Source organism: Drosophila takahashii, chromosome X, assembly GCF_030179915.1.
Source record: "Drosophila takahashii strain IR98-3 E-12201 chromosome X, DtakHiC1v2, whole genome shotgun sequence".
NCBI classification, from domain to species: Eukaryota; Metazoa; Arthropoda; class Insecta; order Diptera; family Drosophilidae; genus Drosophila; species Drosophila takahashii.
Window position 1 is genome coordinate 4,071,153 of NC_091683.1, and position 23,883 is coordinate 4,095,035.

Here is a 23,883-nt window from a genome sequence, read left to right on the forward strand (position 1 = left end):
CGAAGTTAAAATATCGGGGGTAGCTGCGATATCACTTCCTTCCGATTTTTTTGGGGAAATCTACTTGGATATCAATAAAATACTTGGAGAGAATTTATTACCTGAAGTCAACTTCTGTTTTGAAATATTCCTAAAAAAATAATCATAATAGAAACCTTAAACTTCGTTCTTATACTTTGTACATTTGAAGTTTTTTATGTTCCTACCTAATAAAAATAAATTTTTTAATCTGAAAATGAGTTTTGCAAAACAACAGCTCAAATATTTTTTAAGTGCACATGGGTTCAATGAACCTATGATATCCTATGCTTGATATAACCTATTCACACTTACCTAGTTCACTGTAAAGCGTCGTATTCAGCACGATGTCATTGATGCCGCTCATCTCGCCGCCAACACAAGAATCGGAGTCCTCATTTTCCTCGGCCAAGGTCGGCGGTCCGTCCCAAAAAGCCTTTGCGGGCCGACGAACGCGATCCAATCGGACCCGTGGAATGTCCTCGTAGCACACATCACCCCGCTAAGGATCAAGGATAAGGATTTCAAATAAATTGGCTTTACAATAAAAGAAGGAAAAAAAAGCTCTGACACAGTTTCCTTTTTAAATCATAATTTTATGATACAAAATCACTTCTTCGATGTTATATCTTAAATTTAAGATACTTTTAAGAAATTTTCCAAAGTTAAATTTAATCAAAAGCCATGGTCTAAAATCGGAAACGGTCGGTTTAACAATGATAATATCTCTTTAGCTAAGCCTCGAATTATATTACACTACCCACCTCCTTGTTGGGCGTGGCCGGGAATATCTACAGGTTAGTAGAACGATAGTAGTAGTAGTAGCGGTTTGTTTACATCCATTGTTTTTTGTTTGTTAGCGATAGTGTGCAATTGTGAGAGACAGGGAAAGATATACACAGACAAAAATACAAAGCCAATGAACTTGATATGTTTACAGTTACAAACGATTGGGTGTGTGTGTGTGTGTGTTAGTTGCTAAATTTTCAAATATACCATAAGGTTGTACTATAAATATATATGGGATTTCTCACCGATATCTCCTCGCTGCAATACGCGGTAAATGTCTGATCGTCCTGCTGAAGGACGCAATATAAGGGACCCCAAGGAAGCGTCTTGATCAGGCGAGTTAGTTCTCCCTCGGTTTCTGGAAGAGAATGATAAGTATATAATTATTTAACATTCTTTATTTGACAATTTCTTAGCCCTATTTTTATTTATTTTTATTATTATATCAGAAAATCCCCTTTTTATTATAATGCTTTTAGTAAATGTTCTACAATATCACTCGGTGGCGCCCTCTGTCAGAAAAAGTGCTGCCTAGTTTCGGGCTTAGACATGTAAAAAGCATGTCAAATGCCTTGTCTATTGACTGCGTCAAGTAGATAACGTGTAAAATGTAAATTGTAAAGTTACTGATCTCCAAACTGGAATTAAAAATAAATAAAAACCCCTTTAAATGCAGTCTTAGAAAATGTAACAAAAAATACAAAATTGCACACCGTCACAAACGTCATGTAGATGCCATGTAATTGTGCTAAAAACCTTTCGGAAAATGTGGCGCATGCGTGTTTTTAATTAGGCAGCAGCAACTGGATTAGATTATTTTATTTATTTATGCATCTGCAATCGCAAACTGTGGTTCCAATTGGAGCTTTGGACTGCACTGCCTCTTTCAAATGTGCAAATTATGTGCATTAGAATTTATTTGAGGGGCGAAGGGAAGATAAGAAAAAGATACAGTAGCTCCCTCTAAAAAAAACAATGAGAATTGCTTAGCCAAGTTGAACCGGCATTCTGACTTAATTTTTTTTTTCCAGCTTGCGTGTCCGAGTTCTTAAAGTTCGTTTCACTCAGTTTGCGTCTTCTTCATGCTTTCTCCTTCTTCAATTCTTCTTTTTTTGCTCTCTATGAGATAACAATGTGAGGCAGCTACAAAAATGATTTTAATTTCAAGTTGTGCTTCAGGGAGATGTGGGCGTGACACGCGTGATCAGAAAAACCTCTTTCATATTGTTCATATTAAAAGGAATAAATCTCTATAGTTCTTTCTTAAATAAAATTTAGAGGCACTTGAAATTGTCACAAAGTGTTAGAAAAATGTTATCCAAATTATCTTTTTCAGAAGTTTTTAGATTTTAATTACATTTCTACTATATTGTATTCCGTTAAATAAAAATATTTATGTAAGCTACACTCATGTTTGAAATGTAGGATTTTCATTAAAGTATTTCAGTTTTCAGCTTTTCAATGCAGCTACTTATTTTTATTTAGTTTATGTTTGCTAATATATGGTTTTTTCCCAGTACATTTAAAGTAGAACTTCATGGCGTTCTTCACTTTTTCCCCGATTTAAGCAGCGAATTATTTCACATACAACAAATGTACATACGACCGAGCGTATTTTTCAAGTCCGGCGCCGTCTGCCCATTTAACATAAATATTGTAAGTAATTGTGAAGACAACAGCAACAACAACAACAACTGCAATAGCAACTGAAGCGATGACGTCGAAGCATCAGAAAGAGATAGAGTCATGGGGAGTGAAAGAGAGGAGGCGAAAATGAAGTGGTTGCTCAGCAAGTTTGCGTTAATATTTTTTGTTTTTTTTTAACGTTTGTTGGCCGTTTGTTTCTTTATTATAACTTTTCTCATATTTTTTTCTTTTTTTTTTTGCTTTTTGCATAAGAATTTCTCGCTTTTTGAGTTCTCGAGTTCAATGCACTGTGTCAGCGGTTTTTCTTTTCTTCATGTGCAGAACAACAGGTGTCGATGAGGGGGGGCAAGGGGGGTAGGAAGGGGGGAAGGGTTGAAGGGGCGAGCGGAGATTTGCGGTTGGTCAATGGACAAACGCACACAAACATCAAACATCAGCTGGCATCTGAGCGTGGAAAACGTGGAAAAACAAGTGTTTTTGGTTTCCCCCCACCCAACTAAATTTTTACATCCAATAACTTTGCACAGAAAAAAATGTTTTCGATGCATTCTAATTTTTTCAAATAAACAAACGTTTTTCTAGTAATTTTTTGTATCTAATAAAAAAATCTTCACACATAAAAAAGAAATTACTTTTTTTACAGAGTATCATACAACATATTATTCTGATTTTTTTCTTGTCGGGTATTTCGAACAATCTGTGAATTATCTTCGCTTCGCAGTGCATTTCCCCGGGGCATACATATATATGTTTATATGACCGTCAGGGAGCTACAAAGATAAGATACAACTGACAGATTTAATTCCACGTAAACCTCTTCTCGGCATGAATGTCGAACACATAGTTCCCAAGATTTACAGTGCGTTTCAGAGCTAGAATTTTAAAGGTAATTAATTCTATATAATTAAGCAAATGTTTTTGCATGGGAAAATATTTAAATTTAATAAGAATAACAACCCAATCTGAATGTATTTCCGCTGTATAAATCAGTGATAATTGGCCCACCAAATAAATATCTATTGATCAAGTTAATAACTTTGGAAATATGAATTTTAAATTATTATAATAGGTGCTTAATGTAAAATAATATAAATCATTGATATGTTAAAAATGAAATTCTGTTTCCAGATGTTTTCCTTTTTTGCTATTTTTTTTTAAATAAAGACATAAAATAATGACTATTTCATAATTAAGTAATAAGTTTATTTAATCATATTAACTTAGTCACATGAATGCCAATTACCAAGATGAATAAATGTATGAGTACGACTTTATGACTAAATATACTTTTTATTAAAAACGTTAGGTTTGGATTATATGTTGAAACAGCAACGAAATATAAAATTAGATACTCTGATATTCCACCACAATGAGTCAAATTAGAAAAATGAGTCAAATTATTTATCTAATGAAATTAAGAGAGTCAAATTCTCAGCAGTCCAACGAAAAGATGTAGAAAGTTCATTCACAATTCACTATTAATTAACAACTAAATAATCAAATAAACCTTTACGATTCGTAGAGGAAAAGCCATTAATTAAACCTTCATCACTCCGAAAACAATCATTATCCAATTTCTTACGGCTATAGTTTTCTACACCACTAATTCTTTAATTTTTCAATTAAATAACGATCGATTTACCGCACTGAAACGCACTGTATGTGGTGTACAATAAGAATGGCACGTTAATTGAAATTATCTCATTACCATGCCGACAACTTCTCACATCTCCCAGCTGTATTTTTCTTTTCTCTTCATTTCATTTCGCTATCACGGCGCATAATTAATGACATCATCGGAAATCTTGTATAATTCCCCACTATTTGAGCTGTGAATTTTTCATTCTGCTATCGGAGAATTCGGATAATTCATAAATATATTTTGCTTTTTTCCAGCTTAACCTAAGGAAAAACGCATCACACACAAAATTGAATTATTAAATGTTAAGGCGCAACGAAAAGACATTGCCAATTAAAACTAATTTAAAATAATTTATGCTCTGTGCGTCATCTGTGCGTTTGTGTGGGTGTCCAGAGACGGGGCGGGGAGGGGGTGGTGTTGAGTGAGAGGGGAATTAAAGCAAGGGGTGGGTGGGGGCTCTATTGAAGCTCTTTCCCTTGTCCATTGTCGCCAGCTAAACCACAAGAAAGAAATGTGTTTTCATGCGGTTGACTGTTTGTTCGACCGCCGCCTCAAACAAATGGGGGCGTGGCAACGCGCCCTTTAACCACATTTAGAGAAAAACTTACCAAGAAATTGTATAGCGTTTTTATAAAAGTTTTTATATGGACTTTGTTCCTAATTTTATTTATTAATATTTTATAGCTCATTGCTTTTGGTACTTCCAAGAAAACAACAAAATGTTTTGGAAAATTGCTTACAAATGTTTGTGAAAAAGTCGGATGCTCAAAAAATCAATGTTTATGTAAACCACATTCAGAGAAAAATATAGCAATAAATTGTGAAGCGTTTCCATAAAAGTGTTTATAAGAATTTTGAACCAAACAACTTTCTTTTTTCCTATAAAAACATCAATCAATAAATGATTATTTGCATTTAAATTATAGAAAGTCCTACGTGATAATATTTTTGTTTTAAACTATTTTTTTCTAATAATTTTATAGCCCATTGCTTTTAGTACTTCCAAGAAAAAAAAGAACAAATGTTTAGAAAAATAGTTTCCAAATTTTTTTTGAAAAACTTCGGCTGTCTAAAAAATCAAAGACAAATGTTTATGTTTTTTTTTGAGTGCCCCGTTTATGCTATAGCTTCCGCATGTTGCAGCTGTCCCGAATCTTCATCAGCGCTCTCCTGCTCCGCCCCTAAGCAACATGTTGCATTTTGGGCGGTGACCCGCCCGACCCAGATGCATATATAAATATATATACGTATATCCGTGTTATATGCCTAGACATCTGTATATATATAGATGGCACGCAATCCCGACACAAATCGTTGCGTAAACGAACGAACAAACGCATTTAATTAGGTTTATGGGAAATATGCGAAACGTTCGAAAAATCAACACAAACAAACGGGCAAAAAAAAAACCGGAGTCTGAAATCTAGCAAACCAACTCGGACTGTTCCACTTTTTTCTTTAACCCCCCTTTCAAAAGCAAACAATGCAGAATTATAGCATAACTTGGATTTCGCATCATGTAATAGCAGCGACCTGCTTGCATTTGATTTGTCAATTCATTTATAGATTTTTTTCTTCCAACTTTTTCCCAGTCTTTCGACTTCTCTCCCACATTGTTGTGGTTTTTTTATGTATGTATATTTTTTGGTAATATGACAAAGGGAATCGAATCACAGGTCTTTGAGTCTGTGATCGCCGCCAATGTTTGGTTGGATTTTTTTCTTATTTTTCGTATACACACACGATCTTATTTCGGGCTCTTTTGATAGCGGTTTGATTTAGTGGAAGTTCCGATTTTAAATGGATTTCGGGATGGTAAATAATACTTCTTAATGGAAACTGGTTTACTACACTTTATTAATTATTAAAATTGACAAAAGATCAGATGTTAATTTAATATTTTTTAGAGATTATATCAAAATGATATGAATAACTTTTATGAAATTATAAAATATCAAGTTGATATGTTTAAATCATAAATTTGACATTAATCATATCAGCATGGAAATGACCCTATTTCATATCGAATTATTTTTCTGTGTATAATTCCAAAAATTAGACATTCGCAACGACTTGATTAATTCTTTGGTAAGCGAAAGCTTCAATTTTCCCCACCTCGTACTTCAGTTTCGGTAAATCGACACCTTATTTCCGAGAAAGAAAAATAAATACCTGTATAGCTAGCAAATCAAAACGCTATAAGATCTAAATAAAAACCTTAGCCCCTAAAAATGCGACACTTTGCGGATTGTTAGTCAAATTCTTCGTGTGTGATTTGTTTTTCTTCGGGTATTTTGTTTTTTGTTTGCTTTTTGCATTCCCAGCCCAGTGAAAATGTGTGTTTACATTCTGCTCGGATTTATTTTGATATGATTCGTATGGGGAAACAAGTGTTTTGGCATTTCGAATATGATTCAATCCTCCGCTGGGAACCCAGATTTCGACGAGTCCCATCTGGACAATCATTTTTTTTCACTTTATTTCTAAATATATATAGAAACGAAACGAAACGGGTTTTCTTTCACTGAAGTTTCCCTTTTGTTTTAGCGGCGGGCAACGTGTTAATCTGTTCGAGTTCGATTTGCTAAAAGGCCCAACAAAAACTACAAAAATAAAGAGCCGGCTTTTGGACCCAAAAAAAAAACTTAAAAAAAAAAACAAAATAAGACTCAGGTGGTTTGCCGTGTGTTGGTCATAGAGGAAAAAGTGAATTTTTTCATAGAAAGTTGTTGGGCAACATTTGCAGCGGCGACAGCGAACGCATTCGATACTTGAAAATAGAAAATTATAGTATGTTCCCCGTCTCTTTCCCTCTTCCTGCCTCCCTCTCTTTCGCACACCTGGGGACAGGTAATCCCAACCAGTCAGTTGTTTCACTTTCTAGCAGATGCAGTGGGTCAAGCTCGCAGGCGGCAGATCCCAGCCAGATTATTTTTATGGACATGGACGGATTGCAATTGGAAAGGTTTTCCTCAAACGAAAGTTTCTCGGGGACGGGGATCATTGAACTTGAACCAGCGAATTTTAATTGGGGACGGCATTTTCCTTTCTTTTATCACAGTATAGATTATGGATTTGCTTGGTTATTTATTAAATTTATTAAATTGTTTTTCTTTCTTTTCTTGTTTAAATAAATTAAAAAAATAAATATTTTATATGTTATTAATAAAAATTATTATTTATGCGTGAAATGAATTTAATTAATTAGCTTGAAAAAAATCTGCAAATATAAAGGTATCTATTATTTTTTTTTGTTTAGAGAGAGTGGCAAATTGGTCATTAAAAATCTAGAAACGTCGAGATAGATTTGTATCTAAAAACCTGCAATTTTAGAGTTAGCAGGTGGTGCTTGTGGTGCTTTAACCCATAATAAAAATCGAATCGAATCGCACAAACAACAACGAGTGCAATGCCAAAAAGTGTGTCAGCCACAAAAGCTTTTGGCCAAGTTAATGACGCCATCATCTCGACACTCGAGTGTCGCTCCGCAGTTTATCGTTCTTCTCCATCGTCTTTGCCTTGTCTTGGCCACTCCTCCTCCAGTCTTCAGTCTACAGTCTTCACTCTCCAGTCTTCAGTCTTCAGTTGGGGCCTGCCTTTTGGCCCAGTCGATTTCTCCTCTTCTCGCCGTCTTCCTTTTAACGCTTTTGGCATGGGCCTGCTGGTCTTTTCGTACGCAAGCGGCCCCATAACCAATTTCTAAACGCCAAAGACCAAAGCCCAAAGAACCGAACCAAACCAAACCGGCCAAGAAGAAGAGTTTGGACATGGCCAAGTGACATGCAAAGCGAAAGCCAAGTGGGGTTAACGGGGTACAGTGGGTACTCGCATTAAGGGAAGCTTGAACTTCTAAAAAAAAATGTATTTCAATTATTTCAATTTTCTCTTTTACTTTAGAAGAAGATTAAAAGAATCATTTCTTGTACTCTTAAAAATTTTTGAATTAAAAATAAATATTTATTTATTTTAAAAGTATACAAATTTTAAAGAATTCTGTTCTAGAAACACACGGGTACTAGGTACCCTCTTAAAAGAATGTATTTCAATTTTCTGTTTTAATTTCGAATTTAAATTTCATATTTATGTATTTTTAAAGTATAAAAGCTTTGAAGAATTCTGTTCTAGAAACTCAAAGGTACATGGTAGCCATTATTTACTGTGTCAACTAACAACCGACAAATAAAAAGGCAACTACAACACGAAACATGACAGAAATGATGTCAAGCCAGCGGGCAACACGAACACAAAAAAAAAACTAACAGGAACAAACATATGGATCGAACCTCTGCGATTTGTTCTCAACTCGAAATACACTGAAAATAAGAACTGAAATTAAATTTTATTTTCTTATAATATTTATTACTTTTGTTTATCTTTCATTATTTGAATTTGAAAAGTAAGTTATGTTTTTTTTATAACTTCATTTGGTAAAAAGGCTTTATAAATATATGTAAAGTTTGGATATTGTTATCTTACGAATTAACATAAGAGTAGAAGCCAATATGTTTTACCATTGTTGACAAAATATTCAGTGATCTTCTTTTCTCTCTCTGTATGTTTTTGTTTGCCAGCCGAGTTTTGTAGGTGGGTTTTTAGTCCAGTGCAAGAAAGAAGCCAACAACAAAAGACCAAGACAAAGGTAAAGGCAGAGTGGAAGACGAAGCCAAATGGCGAGGCAAAAGGTTATCATAGAATGCCATCAATGACCTTGACACACCAACCAACCAGCACACGCACACAGAAACACTCGTATTCACCTGGAAATAAACACACCTTCCTTCCGCTGCGGGCAAATAACCGTAACAGAAAGGTAAGAAGCAAAAAAAAATGGAAAAATGAAGCAAATGAGGCAAACCAACGAAATCCGAAAACGGCAATAAGAGAAGTTGCCTTCAAGGCGAAGGTAGCCTTTTTTTTTGTTGCTGCCACTTATCACGATTGCATGAGTGTGTGTGTGTGTGTATGATATTACCAATTTTTGTTGAACGTGCTCCTTCAATGCCCAATGCTAATTCAAATACAGGCGACAAAATCCATTCAAGAATTTCCCAAATGAAACACTATACATTTTAAAAGCATCATACACATTCTCTTAAAGTTTCATAATAATGTAGTAAATAGATTCAGAGTTATGGTACTGTTGGTTCTAAGCTTTTTCTCAATTATTTTCTTATACCATATTTAGGTAGCCCTTCAACCCTTTTTAGAAATCACCCTTACTTACATTTTCTCAAGCATTTTTTGAAGAACCCACTAAAGACCAGTTACCCACTTCACTTGCGCCACTTTGGTCGCCTGCACATCGATGAAAGGCCCTGCGCAGGGGCTTTATTGTCTATTTGCCTGGGTATTTGCAGTGTGTGTGTGCGTTTTTCTGTCTGTTTTTACCTTTTCCGAGGGTCGTACGACCAACCAACCAACCAACCCCTCACTATGACAACAAAAACCTGCGACAGGTAAAATGTGAGATAACGGGGAAAAACGCTCGACGGGCAAACATGAACCTGCCCGAAAATGTGGAAAGGTATTTTTTCCCAGGCCAAGGAATTTGCACAGGTGACACGAAGATAGTTAACTTAAGAGAGCGCATCCCACAGCCCACATCCGCAACCGCTTCCACATCCACATCCGCATCCGCCTGGTGAGGGAACCTCTCCATATTCCCCCTAGCCAAATAGTAAAATCCACAGATGAACCTCCCATAACTGTCACATTAAGAACTCGACTTATGGACACTTGTTCACCTTTTTTTATGCACTTTTCAAAAGGTGTTGAATTTATAGCCGAGTGAAAAACAATTCGAGTCGGTCATTAGGTTTTTACTTGGTGTTTGTCGTAATTCCGACAACGATGTTTTCTATCAACAGTTAGGTAGACGTGATTGGATTAAAGGTAGTTTGAAATTAAACCCAGAAAAAATATACGTCTTTTATAACTAAGCAGTTGCATATAGTGCGTGCACTTAAAGATTGTATCTGTAAGTCATTCGTAATTAGGGATACCCAACACAAAAGTCTTACATTAGATTACTGTTTTTATTGTTTACTCCGAGATGCGATTAGGAAATACATTTGTTCTTCGGCGCTGGGTACACTTAGGAACCATTACATAAGATGATTTATAGATTGCATATTCACAATATCACTTGTTTATCCCATTACTACTGATGGATTTAGTTAAATTACCACTAGTTGTTGGTGTTTATTTCTCGAGACCCCGAACTTTTGATTACCCTAGATCTTAATCTACTTCAGTACTATTTCTAGATGGTATTTCTATATTAGTTTTTACTATATCACTTATTTATCCCATTACTACTGCTGTATTTGATTAAGTTAACCCTAGTTTTTGGTGTTCATTTCTCGAGACCCCCAAACTTCTGATTACCCTAGATCGTAATCCACCTCAGTACTATTTCTAGATGGTATTTTTAGATACACATAGGTAACTCCCACTCACCACAGACATCCAGCCATCCTTCGATTCTGCTGGGGTAGGAAATCGCCGAGGCCCGGCTTAAATAAGTTCGACGTCCCATTTTGTTGGGGGTGGTAATTTTGGTTTAGGTGGATGCTGTGCTCTCTCTCTCCTCTCTCCGGCGCTCTCTCTTTCGCTGGGCTGGCTCTCTACCGCATCCGTATCCGTATCCTCTCACTTATCGTTTAGCTTATCGACTCGTTGAGTTGTTGTTGTTGTTTTAGTTGCTGCTTAATTTGAATATTGATTTTGTTTGTTCTTGCTGTTGTTGCTTTGTTTTTATTGCACTTGTGCCTTATGGCGCTTTTTGGGGGTTATTGGTTATTGTAAAACAAAAGATTAAAGCAAAGCAAATAAAAGACCGAGATTTGTTACGATTTCAAGAGCAGGTTGTTGTTGTTGTTGTTTTCATTTGATTTTTAACGATTCCAAATCCAATTCCGCTCTTTGTTTTAATCTCCATCTTTCCTCTCCGTCTCCCTCTCCACCTGATTTTCGGTGTTCGGTGTTTTTAGTGTTTTTTGCTGTTTTTTTCGTAACAGCTGAGTGGCATTTTAGCGGTGCCTCTTTTTTTGGATTATGTTTTTTTTGGCTCTCCACCTTATTTACTGTTGTTTCTGTTGTTGTTATCACCAGAAACCAGAAACTTTATTTTGCACCTGTATACGTGTGTGTGTGTGTAATTTATTTTGGTGTACTGTATTATTTTTAAATCACGACTCCGCCAACAACAAATCAAGCATGTGCATGTTTCGGCGGCTTTAATTGTGTGTGTGTGTGTGCGGTCCAGAAGTTGTAACCTTGTTGTTGCTGCCCCTTGTTTTTTTGGAGGGGACGCTCTCCCACAAAACACTCGAAAAAAAAGACACAATAAAAGCTATCTTCGGATTTCGGATCCGGATCGACAACGGTTTCGCTTCGGTTTTCAAAATCGGCTGGAAGAGCGGAGAGCCGCGACGTGACGTCGACCGCGGTTGTCAAAAAAACAACAACAAAAATGTTAGGGGTGAGACAAGGAGACACTAGAGCTGGCAAACTATCGATGTCGCTATTGATAATATCGATAGTTGGGAGTTTGAAAACCAACCCGATACTATCGATACCGATACCCAGTTGCTAAATTGTTGAAACTCGATCATTTATTCTATACAAATTAAATTTTTAGAACTATTAGCTATTCAACAACTCTGGGGCTGTAGAAACGTTGAAAACTAGACTTATTTGAATACTCTAATACTTTTTATCGATTAATTGAAACGATCTGACGCCATTTTTATGGCGGGATACTGTCCATATTTTAAACCGTTTACCTTGCGTTAAAACCATTTAACTTTCGAATCAAATTTAATGCCATAGAAAAGCGATATGATAATAATATATCTATAGTTTTCGTCTAAAACATATTTCGATTTTTGCAATATTTTCGGAAAAATCACAAAAACTGTAACTGTACTCAAGGGAAATAAGTTTTATGTTGATTTTGAATAATTTTATTGTTTGCTTCTTTAATTAGTGCAAATTGTGCTCTTATTTTTGCAACGATTTAAACTATTTTAAATTCCAACTGTCAAATGCGTGAGGGTGAAAGGGAATCACCCTGTGGGCTTGTTTTGTTCAAGTTTTTTGGCGCAAAAGTTGAACTGCTTTGAATTTGGATAAGGCAAATGGGATGGCATAAGAAATTTGTTGTTTATTCCAAAGTAGAACAAATTTTAATTATTCGACGTCAAAGATGTTTATTTTACCTGAAAATGTTCGCAGACTTCGACGTTTTTGATATTAAAAAAAAATAAATTAAACATCGATGCTTTGAAAACAAAATTATTTATTTGGTTTTTAATAAATTAATAAATAAGTAGAATAAAATAGCCCAACTGCTATACCTTTATGGTTTATATTAAAATTTATATTAAAAAATTAAAAAACCTACCAGTGTTGCAAAGCGCCCGCCAACCAGAGCTGTCAACTGTCAGCACACACACACTGTTGCATTCCATTTACCGTTCAAACGGCGTTTTTGTGCGCGTCGCTTTTTGTTTGATTGAATTGATTAATAATTTGTTAGCGACTAAACGACTAAAATAAGGAGCAGGAATGGACACTCCACGTCGAAAGCTGCGCAACTTGCACATGGAGAATGTGCAGAACAGCAGCACCCCGATTCGCGTGCCGCCGTCGCCGATGCTGAAGACTCTGGGCCACGGGACCGGCGTGAGTGTTTACCGCTTGGACCGCTCGCCCCGTTTGGGCCAGATCCGCTCGCCGTGGGCCGTCAAGCGGATCACCCAGAACATGCGGGCCAAGCGGGACACGCTCTTCAACGAGCGGATTGTCCACGAGGCGGACATCCTTCGGTGAGTCGGCGGATTTCCATTTGCACTTCCTTTTCGTTTTTAATGGAAAGCTGTCACTGTGTCAGTGTCCTGCGTGCGCGCGTGTGTGTGCGTGAGGCGGTGCGGAGGCTGCATGTGCGTGTGTGCTAGGGTGGTCCGATATGTGGGTCAGAGGAGCTCAGTAGGGTGGCTCACGGGGGTTCAAATATGTAGGATGAAATTTTAAATCACCTATTAATTTTATTTAAATTATGTATTACTTTGTTTCATTTTAATATTGAATCGCAGCGACTTTTACTCACTTTATTTTAAATTAATTTTTTTAATTTTTCAACTCTGAAATAACTTTTTTTTTTATTTATTTAGTAAATTCTTAAAGTTTTGAAATTATGTATTACTTTGTTTCATTTTAATCCTAAAATACAGTGACATTTACTCGCTTTAATTTAAATAATTTTTTTTAATTTTTCAATTTGAAAAAACTTTTTTTCATATTTTTAGTCAAACCTTAAAGTTTCACTCCCTAAACATTGAGTTACCCCAATGTGCATCCGTGTGAGCCTTTGGTGTACATACTACGCAGGATGGGTGCTTTAAATGACCAATAAACTCCCCCTGAAAATAGAATTAATGGTGTATTCTCCCCTTTCAGCAAACTAAAGCATCCCAATATCGTGGGATTCCGTGGCGTGGTCACCAGTGACGAGGGCGTCAACACACTGGCCCTCGAAATGTGCACCACTTCGCTGGGCTCCATACTGGAGGAGCGTCACGACGAGGATCTTGGCCCACTGCCGGCCAAAAACACCTTCAAAATGATCATGGACGTGGCTTTGGCCCTGGACTTCCTACACAACGAAGCTCGCTTGCTGCATGGCGACCTCAAGTCCTTTAATGTCCTGGTTAAGGGAGAGTTTGAGATCTGCAAGTTGTGCGATTTTGGGGTAGCTCTTCCGCTGGACGAGCAGGGCGAGATTAATTTCCAAAAGAGTCCCGAGCTGCGCTATGTGGGTGAGTTATACAATAAACTTTTATAGGGTCAAAATAATAACCAGCACCTTTTGTAACGCAGGCACAAGCCTTTGGTGCGCCCCGGAGGTTATCGACGACATGGACATTATTGACAGCAAGGCCGACATCTTCAGCTTTGGCCTGGTTATCTACGAAACGCTGGCCTTGGTGCCGCCGCACACATTGGAGCTTGATGCAGCGCTTGGCGAGGATATGGACAGTTCCCACGATCTGTCCACCGAAACGGAGAAGGTGCAGCGCAAGCAGCTGGACTTCTCGGGCGATGAGAGTAAAATGGACGAGCACACGGACAACGATATGAGTCAGGATGTGGTTGACGAGGAGGCGGAGGAAGTCGACGAGGAGGAAGAAGACGACACCAAGGAGAACGACATCTCGGACTTCACGCTGAACAACCTGCATTCGGCCTACGGAACACGCCCACCGCTGCCAGTGGCCTTTCAGCTCAGCGACGATTACAACTGCATCGTGGAGCTGTTCTACCTGTGCACGAATGCCCTCAGCGAGGATCGTCCCGCGGCCAAGACCATTTGGCAGTGCCTGGAGAACAATGCCGCGAATGTGGCTACAGGAGGAGGCGATTAGACTGATCATCCTCCGCAATCTTCCTCCCCTTCGGAAATAAGCTCTTAATGTCTCATTTTTGTTTGCATGTACGAGTATCTATCTAGCTATAATTCCTACTCCGTAAGAAGAATCAAACGATTCGCATATACATATATACAAACGATCGGATTAGATAAGTGTACATATTCAGCAGCCAAAAGAGAGGTCGAATAAATCGAATCCCGAATGAAACAACAACTTTATGGTTTCAAATGTTTAGGATTATTGAAAAACAGGTGGTTACTAATGACGTCTATAGCTAGTTGTTTCGAAAAAACAGTCTTGAAAGTGACAAAATGTATATAAAGACTCGAATAAACTATTGAAAATGACTGGAAAGCTAGAAATAAGTGAAACCAATCCAATTGAATTGAATTGCTTACAACAATGTACCAACTAAATATGATTTCAGACCTTACACTTTTTTTTGTCATACTTTAATTATCGTAAGCTTCAAATTAGTTGTGATATAATCAATAAACTTACATTACAACCTCCCAGAAAAAACTCCATTTGCGCAGAAGCTCGGTTACAAGTTTACTTAGGTTTATTAAAAAATAATAATACATACATCAAAATATAAGTTTTTCTTTCGTGATCTTTCGCTTTTCGGTCTTTTTCAGTTGTTATATATATGGTATATGCGTATGCTTGGGAATCGGGGATTCAGATTGCTTGGGTTCAGTATAAGGATATGTGGAATGGTGATGATGAGGGGATATAGTTTCAGATTCGCTGCTGTCTCATAAATACGGATATTGTTAACTTCAAGTCGGGCAGATCGGCCTTTTCTCGATTTGACTAAAGCGTATACAGACTTCAATTAGGTCTACGGGGATACGTATTCAACATATAGATCGTATTAGTGTATATATTCTCTTGTATATATATAAAAAGTATCGAATTGCTCTCTTGAAGGCGAAGGCGCTGTTGGTGTTTCGTTTGTTTTTCTTTATCGTTTTGTTAACTTCATCTCCTCGTTTTTCTTCTTTTTTCTCCGTAACTCTAAATGATGACAATTACAACAAACAACTTGTACGAGTATTGGACACATTTACGAAAAACAAAAGTTAAAATTACAAAAAGTACAATATTTAAAATAAACCAAACAAATATTATGAGTAATGCCAAAAAAAAAATTAAAAAGGAGTCTAGCAAATCAAGAACCGTACATTTTTTGGGTTTCGACTTGGTAAAGTACATAAAATGGAATGTTTTGGTTATAAATTATTCGTGCTCGCATGTGTGATTATTAGATATCAGATTTTAGGTAAAATCGTTTTTTTTTTAAATACGATTTAAAGCCACATTTGATTGGTTATAAATTTAATTTATTAAGTTATAATTAGATTTAGGCAAAACTTAATTGAGGTTTTTGTAAAAAAAAATGTAACCAATCAAATGTGGCTTTAAACTATATAAAAAAAAAAGATTTCACCTAAAATTCGATGTCTAGTGATTATGTTTACAATTATTGCCTTTTCAGTTTCGGAATTCTTGAATTCGAATAGGCTAAGTAAATTTCTCTGCCTTCTGCATTTGATGCTCTCTCTCTCTATCTCATTCTCTCCTCAGCGGTCTCACTCTAAACTAATGCAACAAGCAAGAAAAAAATAACAAGACGTAAATCTTACAAATTTAAATACACATATATATATGCCAAGGAAAAAGATAAAAACAAGGGACTGCATTCAAAAACGTGCAAATGAATATGACTTTGAGTGTGTGTTTCGTATGGAATGTATGGGGGTAAAGTCGTATGATTATGCATATAATCGCATCTTATATATGGCTCACCTACTAAATAACTGGGAATTTTGAAGAAATCTCTAGTGATTTTACAAATATTTCTTCAAAAATCCTGCCTTAGTAAGTGAGCCATATATAATCGATCGGTGATTAGCTGGCCTAACTTGTATAACTTTAAATAATTGACTTGCGTTTAACGAACTTATTCGATCTTAAGGAAAGGTTAAGTCTGATAAACTAAAAATCCTCTGCTGTGAATTCGCCTTTTCCGTTGCTTGAGTTCTCTGGATGCTGCTGGGTGTGCTATATATCTCCTCTCGATCGATCCTACAAATGCAGCACTCCATCCTTGACATCGCTGGCCATTATCGTGGACGCATTGGAGGCTGCCTGCTGGTGTGACGAAGGCGATGAGCTTAACGGTGGCGCGGCGGCGGCTGTGGACGTGGGACTCTCGTCGAGTGTGACGCCCGTCAGATCCACGATATCATCCTGATCGTCGTGCTCGATTTCATCGGAGGTGTTGGTATTATTCGTGTGATGTGACCCACTCGACAGCTGGCTGTTCCGCGAGAAGGAGCCGCGATGCGTGGACGTCAGCGTGCGCTGATTGGCCGGCTTGACGGTGATGATCAGATTGGAGCTATTGGCCACCATCATATCGGTGACCTGGTCCAGAGTCTTGCCGGCCACCTCGATGCCATTGACCTCGATCACCTCATCGTTGACGGCCAGCAGCCCAGTGCTTTCGGCCAGGCCACCCGGCACTAAACGGGATATAAAGATGCCCGGCTGCTTCTCCAGCCCACTGGACGTCACCCGCACCGAGGTGCCGTCGCGGATGTAGAATCCCAGCGGCTTGTCGCTGCCGTGCTTCAGCAAACGCACCCGCCTGTGCGTCTCCGGCACAATGTCCACGTCTATGATGGCCGACACCTGGCGGAAGTCGTGCGGTATGGATATCGAGGGCGCCTTGGTCTTCACGGGCGTGTGGCCCATCAGTATGCTGCCGATGAGGTTCCGCGGCTTCATCGTCCCAAAGCCAGAGTACTCGTTCAGGTCGTCTGTAAGGAGGGGAAATAAATATTATATTATATGATATACTATTTCTAAATTTTAGAAATCTCGCCATTGAAAATAGAAAACAAATTTCTTGTTTTTAGAAAATTTGCCTTTGAATGTAGAAAACCTTTCTAGATGAAGAAAATTCAAGAAAGATTGTTCTAGATTTCAAGGAAATTCTTCTCACCTTTCCGCTGAACGATGACCCGCAAAAGAGGACGAGCTGTTTTTAGGGCCCTGCCGAAGTTATCATCGTTGTTGATCGGCAAAAGATCGTTGTCCCGCGGATCGATGTAGAGTATGAGAAACTGGATGTTGGTCAGCATGTGCAGCTGCTCGATGAGGGCCGCAAATTTGTCGAAGCTCTGCTCCGCCTCGTTCCGTTTGAAGCTCCACCGCCGGAACTCCGCATCAAACTTGAAGATGGGTTATTAGAAATTAGAAATTAATATATATTTATTGTTATAATATAATAAAAAGCCCTTACTTTGTACTCGGTATCACCTGTTGATTTTAGTTCAACCCATCCTATATTTTTGAATTCATCTTGGGCGATATCTATTTCTTGTTACCAAATAAGCCCCTTAGTTAGTAATACCTGTTGATTTCCTAACTTGTTTTGGTTTAACCCATCCTATAATCTTAGTTCCATCTTATTAGATGAGAGATTAGAGATTGTAGACTAGTGTTTACAAATATTATTATATTTCTTGTTATTATTTTATGTATTACCTGTTGATTCCCTTGTGGGGAAACTATTTCCTTAACTTTTTTAGTTCAACACATCCTACAATCTTGAATCCTAAACTTAAAGATTGGTTATTAGAGATTGGAAATTAGAATCTTATTCTTGTTACCAAGTAAGTCTACTAGTTTGTATTCGGTATAACCTGTTGATTCCCTTGTAAGCAAACCATTTTCCTAACTTTTTTCGGTTCAACCCTATCCAATCCTATAATCTTAAAATCATCTTGTAAAGTGCTTTTTTTAGAGCTGTAGAAGATCCTACAATGTTCGTATACCTGCTATAAGGTGTGGAAGATATTACTGACATGAAAACTATCAGTGGAAAAAGAGGAAAACAGGGTGGTTTTCGAAATCAACAGATACTTTTAAGGGAAGAAAAATCATCTCTTTATTTGTAGTTAGTAGCCTGTTGAATGATATGCCATCTTAAAACCCAGCATTTCCAACTGGTAGTGAAGATCAACAGATGGGGAATACTATATAACCGAAATATTTCAACCTTTGCAGGTTTTTCAGACAACTCCCCATCTCAGAACCCTCCGATTTCGAATCCAACTAGTAAATCCCATTTCTGTGCGCATGAATCAGCAGCTCAGCGGCGAAGAAAGGGGCGTGGATGTCGGCAAAGGCGGGGATTCCGGGGGCTACGAACCCTATAGGACTCACCTTCGACTTCACCTCGATCAGATTCGTTTCGCTGGCCGCCACGCCGGACGTTGTGTTTATCTTGTTCTTCGACATTTTCTCCAATCCAAAGCCAAATATCCGATCAAAAGTGCACACAGTTTTCTCCTCCACACACAACACAAAACACAGTTGCCTCTGATCTGATCTTCAGGATCGATATCGAAATCGAACCGAATCGCCCGATACGAACCGATGCGAACCGAAACCGAACCAAACCGCAGTGCACCGGGGTAATTTAAATTAGAGTTAGAAATCTAAATTAAAACTAATTAAATAAAAGAAATGGAGGTGTGGTATTTTGTGTGGTATTAATTAGTGGTGGCCGCGAAAAATACCTCCAATGCTGTGTGACCGGCTCTGCGAAATGTACTTTTTAATACTGAAATATACCGAATGCCGTTGGTGACATAGCATGTACACACACCTATCGTTTGATTGGCCCATCTCTAGCCCGAAATTCAAATTCAAATATATAACTATTTCGATTGTTATGTTTTCTTAGAGTTTGGAATACATAGTTAATTGAAGAATTATTTAAACAACTTCATTCTTACCCTTATCTTTCTATTTTTAAGGGCTTAATGAAACGAAACAAATATTTAAAATTAAGCTAAAAAAAACAGTCTACTGGCTTGCTATCGATATATCGATGACGCCAGAGCAGCCCTGAAAGGTGCATTAGTGTAGAGACAGTTTATTTGTGTGCGCCAGGTGGACTTTCGGATGCGCTGCAACTGCAAAAGGACTGGAAATAACACTTAAAACCCAATTTTACCGGCATTTAGCGGTGAATAAATATTAAATTCACATAAATGTTCAGTTTTAGTGAGCCTATCTTTAGCTAGCGAGCCCATAAAGTTCGGAATTCCTTACCAAAATCAAACGGGCACTCAAATCGCACATGCCCCAGTTGTAGCGCAGCGACTGCGACGAGGGTTACTGTAAAATGGAAACTGTTTTTGTGTGTTTGTGTTGTTGTCGAGCGTGAAGTGTGCAATTAGACAACTGAATTTGTTTAAATGTGACGAGAAAAGGCACACAACAACAACGGCGAAGGCGAGCGAATCGATTTCAAAACAATAACAAGCTACGAAACAAAATTCCCAGTCGCTCGGAAATCCGGAAAACGGGAATTTCGGACACAGCTATATATACACACATACAGTAAATATATACATATATACAGGCGCGGAGAGGAGAGGAGAGGAGAGCGTGCGAAAACAGAAACCCAAACAACGGCACACAAATATTTTGGCCACTTTTCCGAGCCAGCTGGGAAAAGGAAAAGGCGGTGAAATTGGGACTTTCGGCGGCCCAAAGAGCTCAGCTGCAGGAATAAGCTGACGAAACTCGAACGGAAACCGAAACCTTGAGACACCGACTCTCACGCACACCAGCGCAGGCCCCTTTGGACGCACACACACACACACACACACACGCAGGAGCAGAAGGAAGCAGACATCATGAGTTCGGTAGGATAAACAAATTTATCCAATTATCCAGTATGGTTAGCATACCACCTTGGGTAACCCTTATATCATATGATACCATTCTGGCAATAAGAATTCTGACTGTGATCAGCAAATAAGTAGGAAGTGCAGTTCATGAGTTCGGTGGGATAAACAAATGTCTATAAGTAATACTGTACATAGATCCTAAGAAGCCATTCTTATTTATAAACACTATATACACTATATAAAAATGAGCAGGAAGTGCTGACAATAGGAGTTCGGTGGGATAAACAAATTCCCCTGTCTATATGTAATACATACTTTGGATATTGGGAGTACATAGAACCTAAGAAGCCATTCTTATTGATAAGCACTCCAATTCCTACCTAAAAATGAGCAGAAAGTGCTGACATTAGGAGTTCTGTAGGTTATACGACTTATTGGGAGCCCATAGGTCCTAAGAAACCATTTTACTGATAAATATTTATATTTACGAGTATGGTACGGTATAGTAATGGGGGTTCTTATAACGAGGGTTCTAGAAATATCATGTATACGATTTAACATACCTTACTGGGAGCACATACATAGGTCCTAAGACACATTTTACTGATAAATATTTATATTTACGAGTATGGTATGGTACAGTAATGCAGGTTATTTTGACGAGGGTTCTATATATATAATATAAATATACCATGAGTTCAGTAGAGTAAAGAAATAATCAAAATAAACATACTAAACGACCAGTTTAGAAAGCAATTTCTTAAGGAGAGTATTCAAAATTAGCCCTAAGCCACATCCATAGATCATAATAACTCATTTGTACCAGTAACTGTATAAAAATGTTCTTTACTTGACCTCCGATAGCTTAGTAATTTACCAATAAGCCATGCAGTTCTAATATTAATAATTTCCCTCCCAATCTCAGCAATATTCGAATGTGGAGAACCTGTCGCCGCAGACGATAAGGCAGGTGATGCGGGAGCTGCAGGAGATGGAGACCACGCCGCCGGAGGGCATCAAGGTGCTGATCAACGAGAGCGACGTGACGGACATTCAGGCGCTGATCGACGGACCTGCTGGCACTCCGTACGCCGCCGGGATTTTCCGCGTCAAGCTGACGCTGAACAAGGACTTCCCGCAGACGCCGCCGAAGGCGTACTTCCTCACCAAGATCTTTCACCCGAATGTCGCCGCCAACGGGGAGATCTGCGTGAACACACTGAAGAAGGACTGGAAGCCGGATCTGGGCATCAAGCACATTCTGCTGACCATCAAATGCCTGCTGATCGTACCGAATCCGGAATCGGCGCTGAACGAGGAGGCCGGCAAGATGCTATTGGAGCGTTACGACGACTACTCGCAGCGGGCGCGCATGATGACAGAGATCCATGCCCAGGTGAATTAATTAATTAATTTCTAAATTTTAGAAATCTCGCCAGGCCGATTTACTACCTTTGAAAATAGAAAAAAAATTTCTTGTTTTCAGAAAATTTGCCTTTGAATATAGAAAAATTTTCTAGATTTTAAGGAAATTTTTCGATTTTTTTATGAGGGTATTATAAGGACTTTTTTATATTTTTCCAAAAGAAAATTCCAATCTCAGTTCTCGAACTTGTAATAATTTTGAACTGAGTCATGATCTTTCGTCAAAAAAAATATTTATCACACTGAGTAATCATCTGAATCATTTCCGACATGATTTTTATTTGTGATAGCTTTACTGCGTTACACCAAACGCATTCCGTAAAAATAGGGCTCATGAATATTATAAATATATTAAAATATTATGCTTTCTTATAATTTTCTTAAGACAAAATGTATATGTTACCGTAAAATAATATAAATTGCTAGCCAAGAGTAGGCAAAAATCGAATTAAATATACAATTGCTAATACATTCCTTTTCCCATCCAATTTTAGCCCGCCAAATGCGGTGCAGGCGCTGCTGCTGATGCCAAAGACGACGATGGACCCTCGACGAAGAAGCACGCGGGCCTGGACAAGAAGCTGCAGGACAAGAAGAAGGAGAAGTTGCTCAAGGAGAAGAAACGCATGCTGAAGAGATTATGAGAGGCATAAGGCGGAGTTCCATGGACTAGCTAATCAACCAGGAGCAGTAAGCAGTAAGCAGGATACGAGAGGATGGCTAGATGATAGATGATAAGGGATGGATGAGTGCGAGCGTTAAACCCCACAAACAACCACTTGAATGGCGGCAGGATCGAAGCTAGCATGGTGAATTTATAGGAGCAGGCGCGCTATGAAATTTTACACTGATCTGATACAAAACAAAAAGAAGAAAATTTAGCAACTGAGGAGGAAAGGGAAGAACGATGAAACCCGGGAAGCGAAACCGCATCATTGAAGGCTAATATCGAAAACGGAAGTTAAAGCTGCGAAATTTCGGTGGAACGAGAGAGAGATAAAGAACCACTCCAAAGAAAAGTGCATCCAGTTACCATATACGATTATTTAAACCACATTTTTTGGTGACAGCACCTGTCAACCGAGCGTAGAATGTAGAAACAAAACAAAACAAACCAACAAACAAACAAAAACCAAGAGAAATGGGGAATGCAACCATCTCCCAAGTTATTTATGTAGTTCTCTTTTCTTCACGCTCATGAGCTATCCTAGCATAATTTATGTAATTAGATTAAAGAAAAAAGGAGAACAATATCGCCTCATACATGCCACCAACTCCCAACTCCCACACCCTGCCCAAATCTCTCTTAAAAACAAAAACAAAACATCACCAACTTACCTTAATGAGCATTATTACCGATCACTTGGGGTCTGTCCGTATATTGGGTGATCCTTCGTTTAATCAATTTAACCAGAAAACAAATGTGTATTCGATATCGCCAATGTACGAACGCCCCCATAAAACTTAAACTTACTCCTTATATTTTTTTTGTGTCTTTTTAAAATTGTATCCACTTAGTTTTAAAATTAATAAATTTCGATTCGTTACATTCAATTGTCCTGCTTAGGTTTAAGATACAAGAAAAGAAAAGAAAAGAAAACAACAACCACGCATCCAACAAACAAAATCACACAAAAAATACATAAAATTATTAATGAAAAACTGTAAAAGATCGATTGCACATTCTGTAGAGATTTAGCCTTAAGTTTACCTATAAATGTAAAACACTCGACGCGAAACGAAACGGATCGTAATGGAGCGGAACGGAATGGCACGGTGATAAGTGCATGGGATATCCTCGTCCTGCCGTTTGCTATATATATACGGCTATATCTTTCTCGCCTGCTGCTCTCTCTCCTTTCGTTCAAACATCCTTTTCAAGCTCACACAACAAATACACACAACACGAGGGCGACGAGTAAAAAAGCAATAAAAAAGAATAAAATTCCAAGAACAATTTCAAAACAAAAGCAAGTTTGGAAAAGCAAGACTTAGAATCGTGGACGATGAAGGGAGTTTAGAAGTATCTTTCAGAAATCGAGCGTGGATCTTTTGGGTAAGTCACCTTATATTGAATTTGTGTAGTAGTTGTGTTGTCGAAAACTAGATCTTTGTTTCTATGAATATTATAAATTTTTAAAGTTATAATTTGTATCATAAAAATACCTAAAGATATTGATATTTTTATATATAAATTAGTAATTATTCCTTT

At 37.9% G+C, this 23,883-nt stretch overlaps 5 protein-coding genes across 12 annotated transcripts in view; 3 read left to right on the forward strand and 2 right to left on the reverse strand.

Moving 5' to 3' along the window:
• raskol (Ras GTPase-activating protein raskol) overlaps window positions 1–11,565 on the reverse strand; it is a 40,468-nt gene extending 28,903 nt beyond the window's left edge. For 4 of the 8 annotated variants that reach the window (XM_070218526.1, XM_017140585.3, XM_070218528.1 and 1 more), the window contains exons 1-4: window positions 10,556–11,565; window positions 1,053–1,165; window positions 783–809; window positions 334–520 (exon numbers count right to left, since the gene is read on the reverse strand). In XM_070218526.1, the coding sequence (XP_070074627.1) occupies window positions 334–520; window positions 783–809; window positions 1,053–1,165; window positions 10,556–10,634 (406 nt within the window). In that variant the 5' untranslated portion in view covers window positions 10,635–11,565. The remainder of the gene's footprint in view (window positions 1–333; window positions 521–782; window positions 810–1,052; window positions 1,166–10,555) is intronic. The other 4 variants (XM_017140586.3, XM_017140582.3, XM_017140584.3 and 1 more) reach the window with 1 other exon arrangement.
• A 987-nt stretch (window positions 11,566–12,552) lies between these two features.
• Window positions 12,553–14,742, forward strand: LOC108056692 (lymphokine-activated killer T-cell-originated protein kinase). The gene is made up of 3 exons (XM_017140597.3): window positions 12,553–12,927; window positions 13,559–13,917; window positions 13,979–14,742. The coding sequence occupies exons 1-3, from the start codon at window positions 12,668–12,670 to the stop codon at window positions 14,521–14,523; spliced, it is 1,164 nt and encodes a 387-aa protein (XP_016996086.2). The 5' UTR covers window positions 12,553–12,667; the 3' UTR covers window positions 14,524–14,742.
• A 326-nt stretch (window positions 14,743–15,068) lies between these two features.
• par-6 (partitioning defective protein 6) lies at window positions 15,069–19,122 on the reverse strand. The gene is made up of 3 exons (XM_017140598.3): window positions 18,769–19,122; window positions 17,543–17,771; window positions 15,069–17,357 (listed from the first exon to the last, which is right to left on the reverse strand). The coding sequence occupies exons 1-3, from the start codon at window positions 18,841–18,843 to the stop codon at window positions 16,621–16,623; spliced, it is 1,041 nt and encodes a 346-aa protein (XP_016996087.2). The 5' UTR covers window positions 18,844–19,122; the 3' UTR covers window positions 15,069–16,620.
• Window positions 19,123–19,736: 614 nt separating this feature from the next.
• On the forward strand, window positions 19,737–23,727 carry LOC108056694 (ubiquitin-conjugating enzyme E2 S). The gene is made up of 3 exons (XM_017140599.3): window positions 19,737–20,261; window positions 21,172–21,642; window positions 22,166–23,727. The coding sequence occupies exons 1-3, from the start codon at window positions 20,253–20,255 to the stop codon at window positions 22,313–22,315; spliced, it is 630 nt and encodes a 209-aa protein (XP_016996088.1). The 5' UTR covers window positions 19,737–20,252; the 3' UTR covers window positions 22,316–23,727.
• chas (chascon) overlaps window positions 23,590–23,883 on the forward strand; it is a 29,923-nt gene continuing 29,629 nt past the window's right edge. The window contains exon 1 of the mRNA XM_070219239.1: window positions 23,590–23,727. The gene's annotated coding sequence lies outside the window, so the exon portion shown is untranslated. The remainder of the gene's footprint in view (window positions 23,728–23,883) is intronic.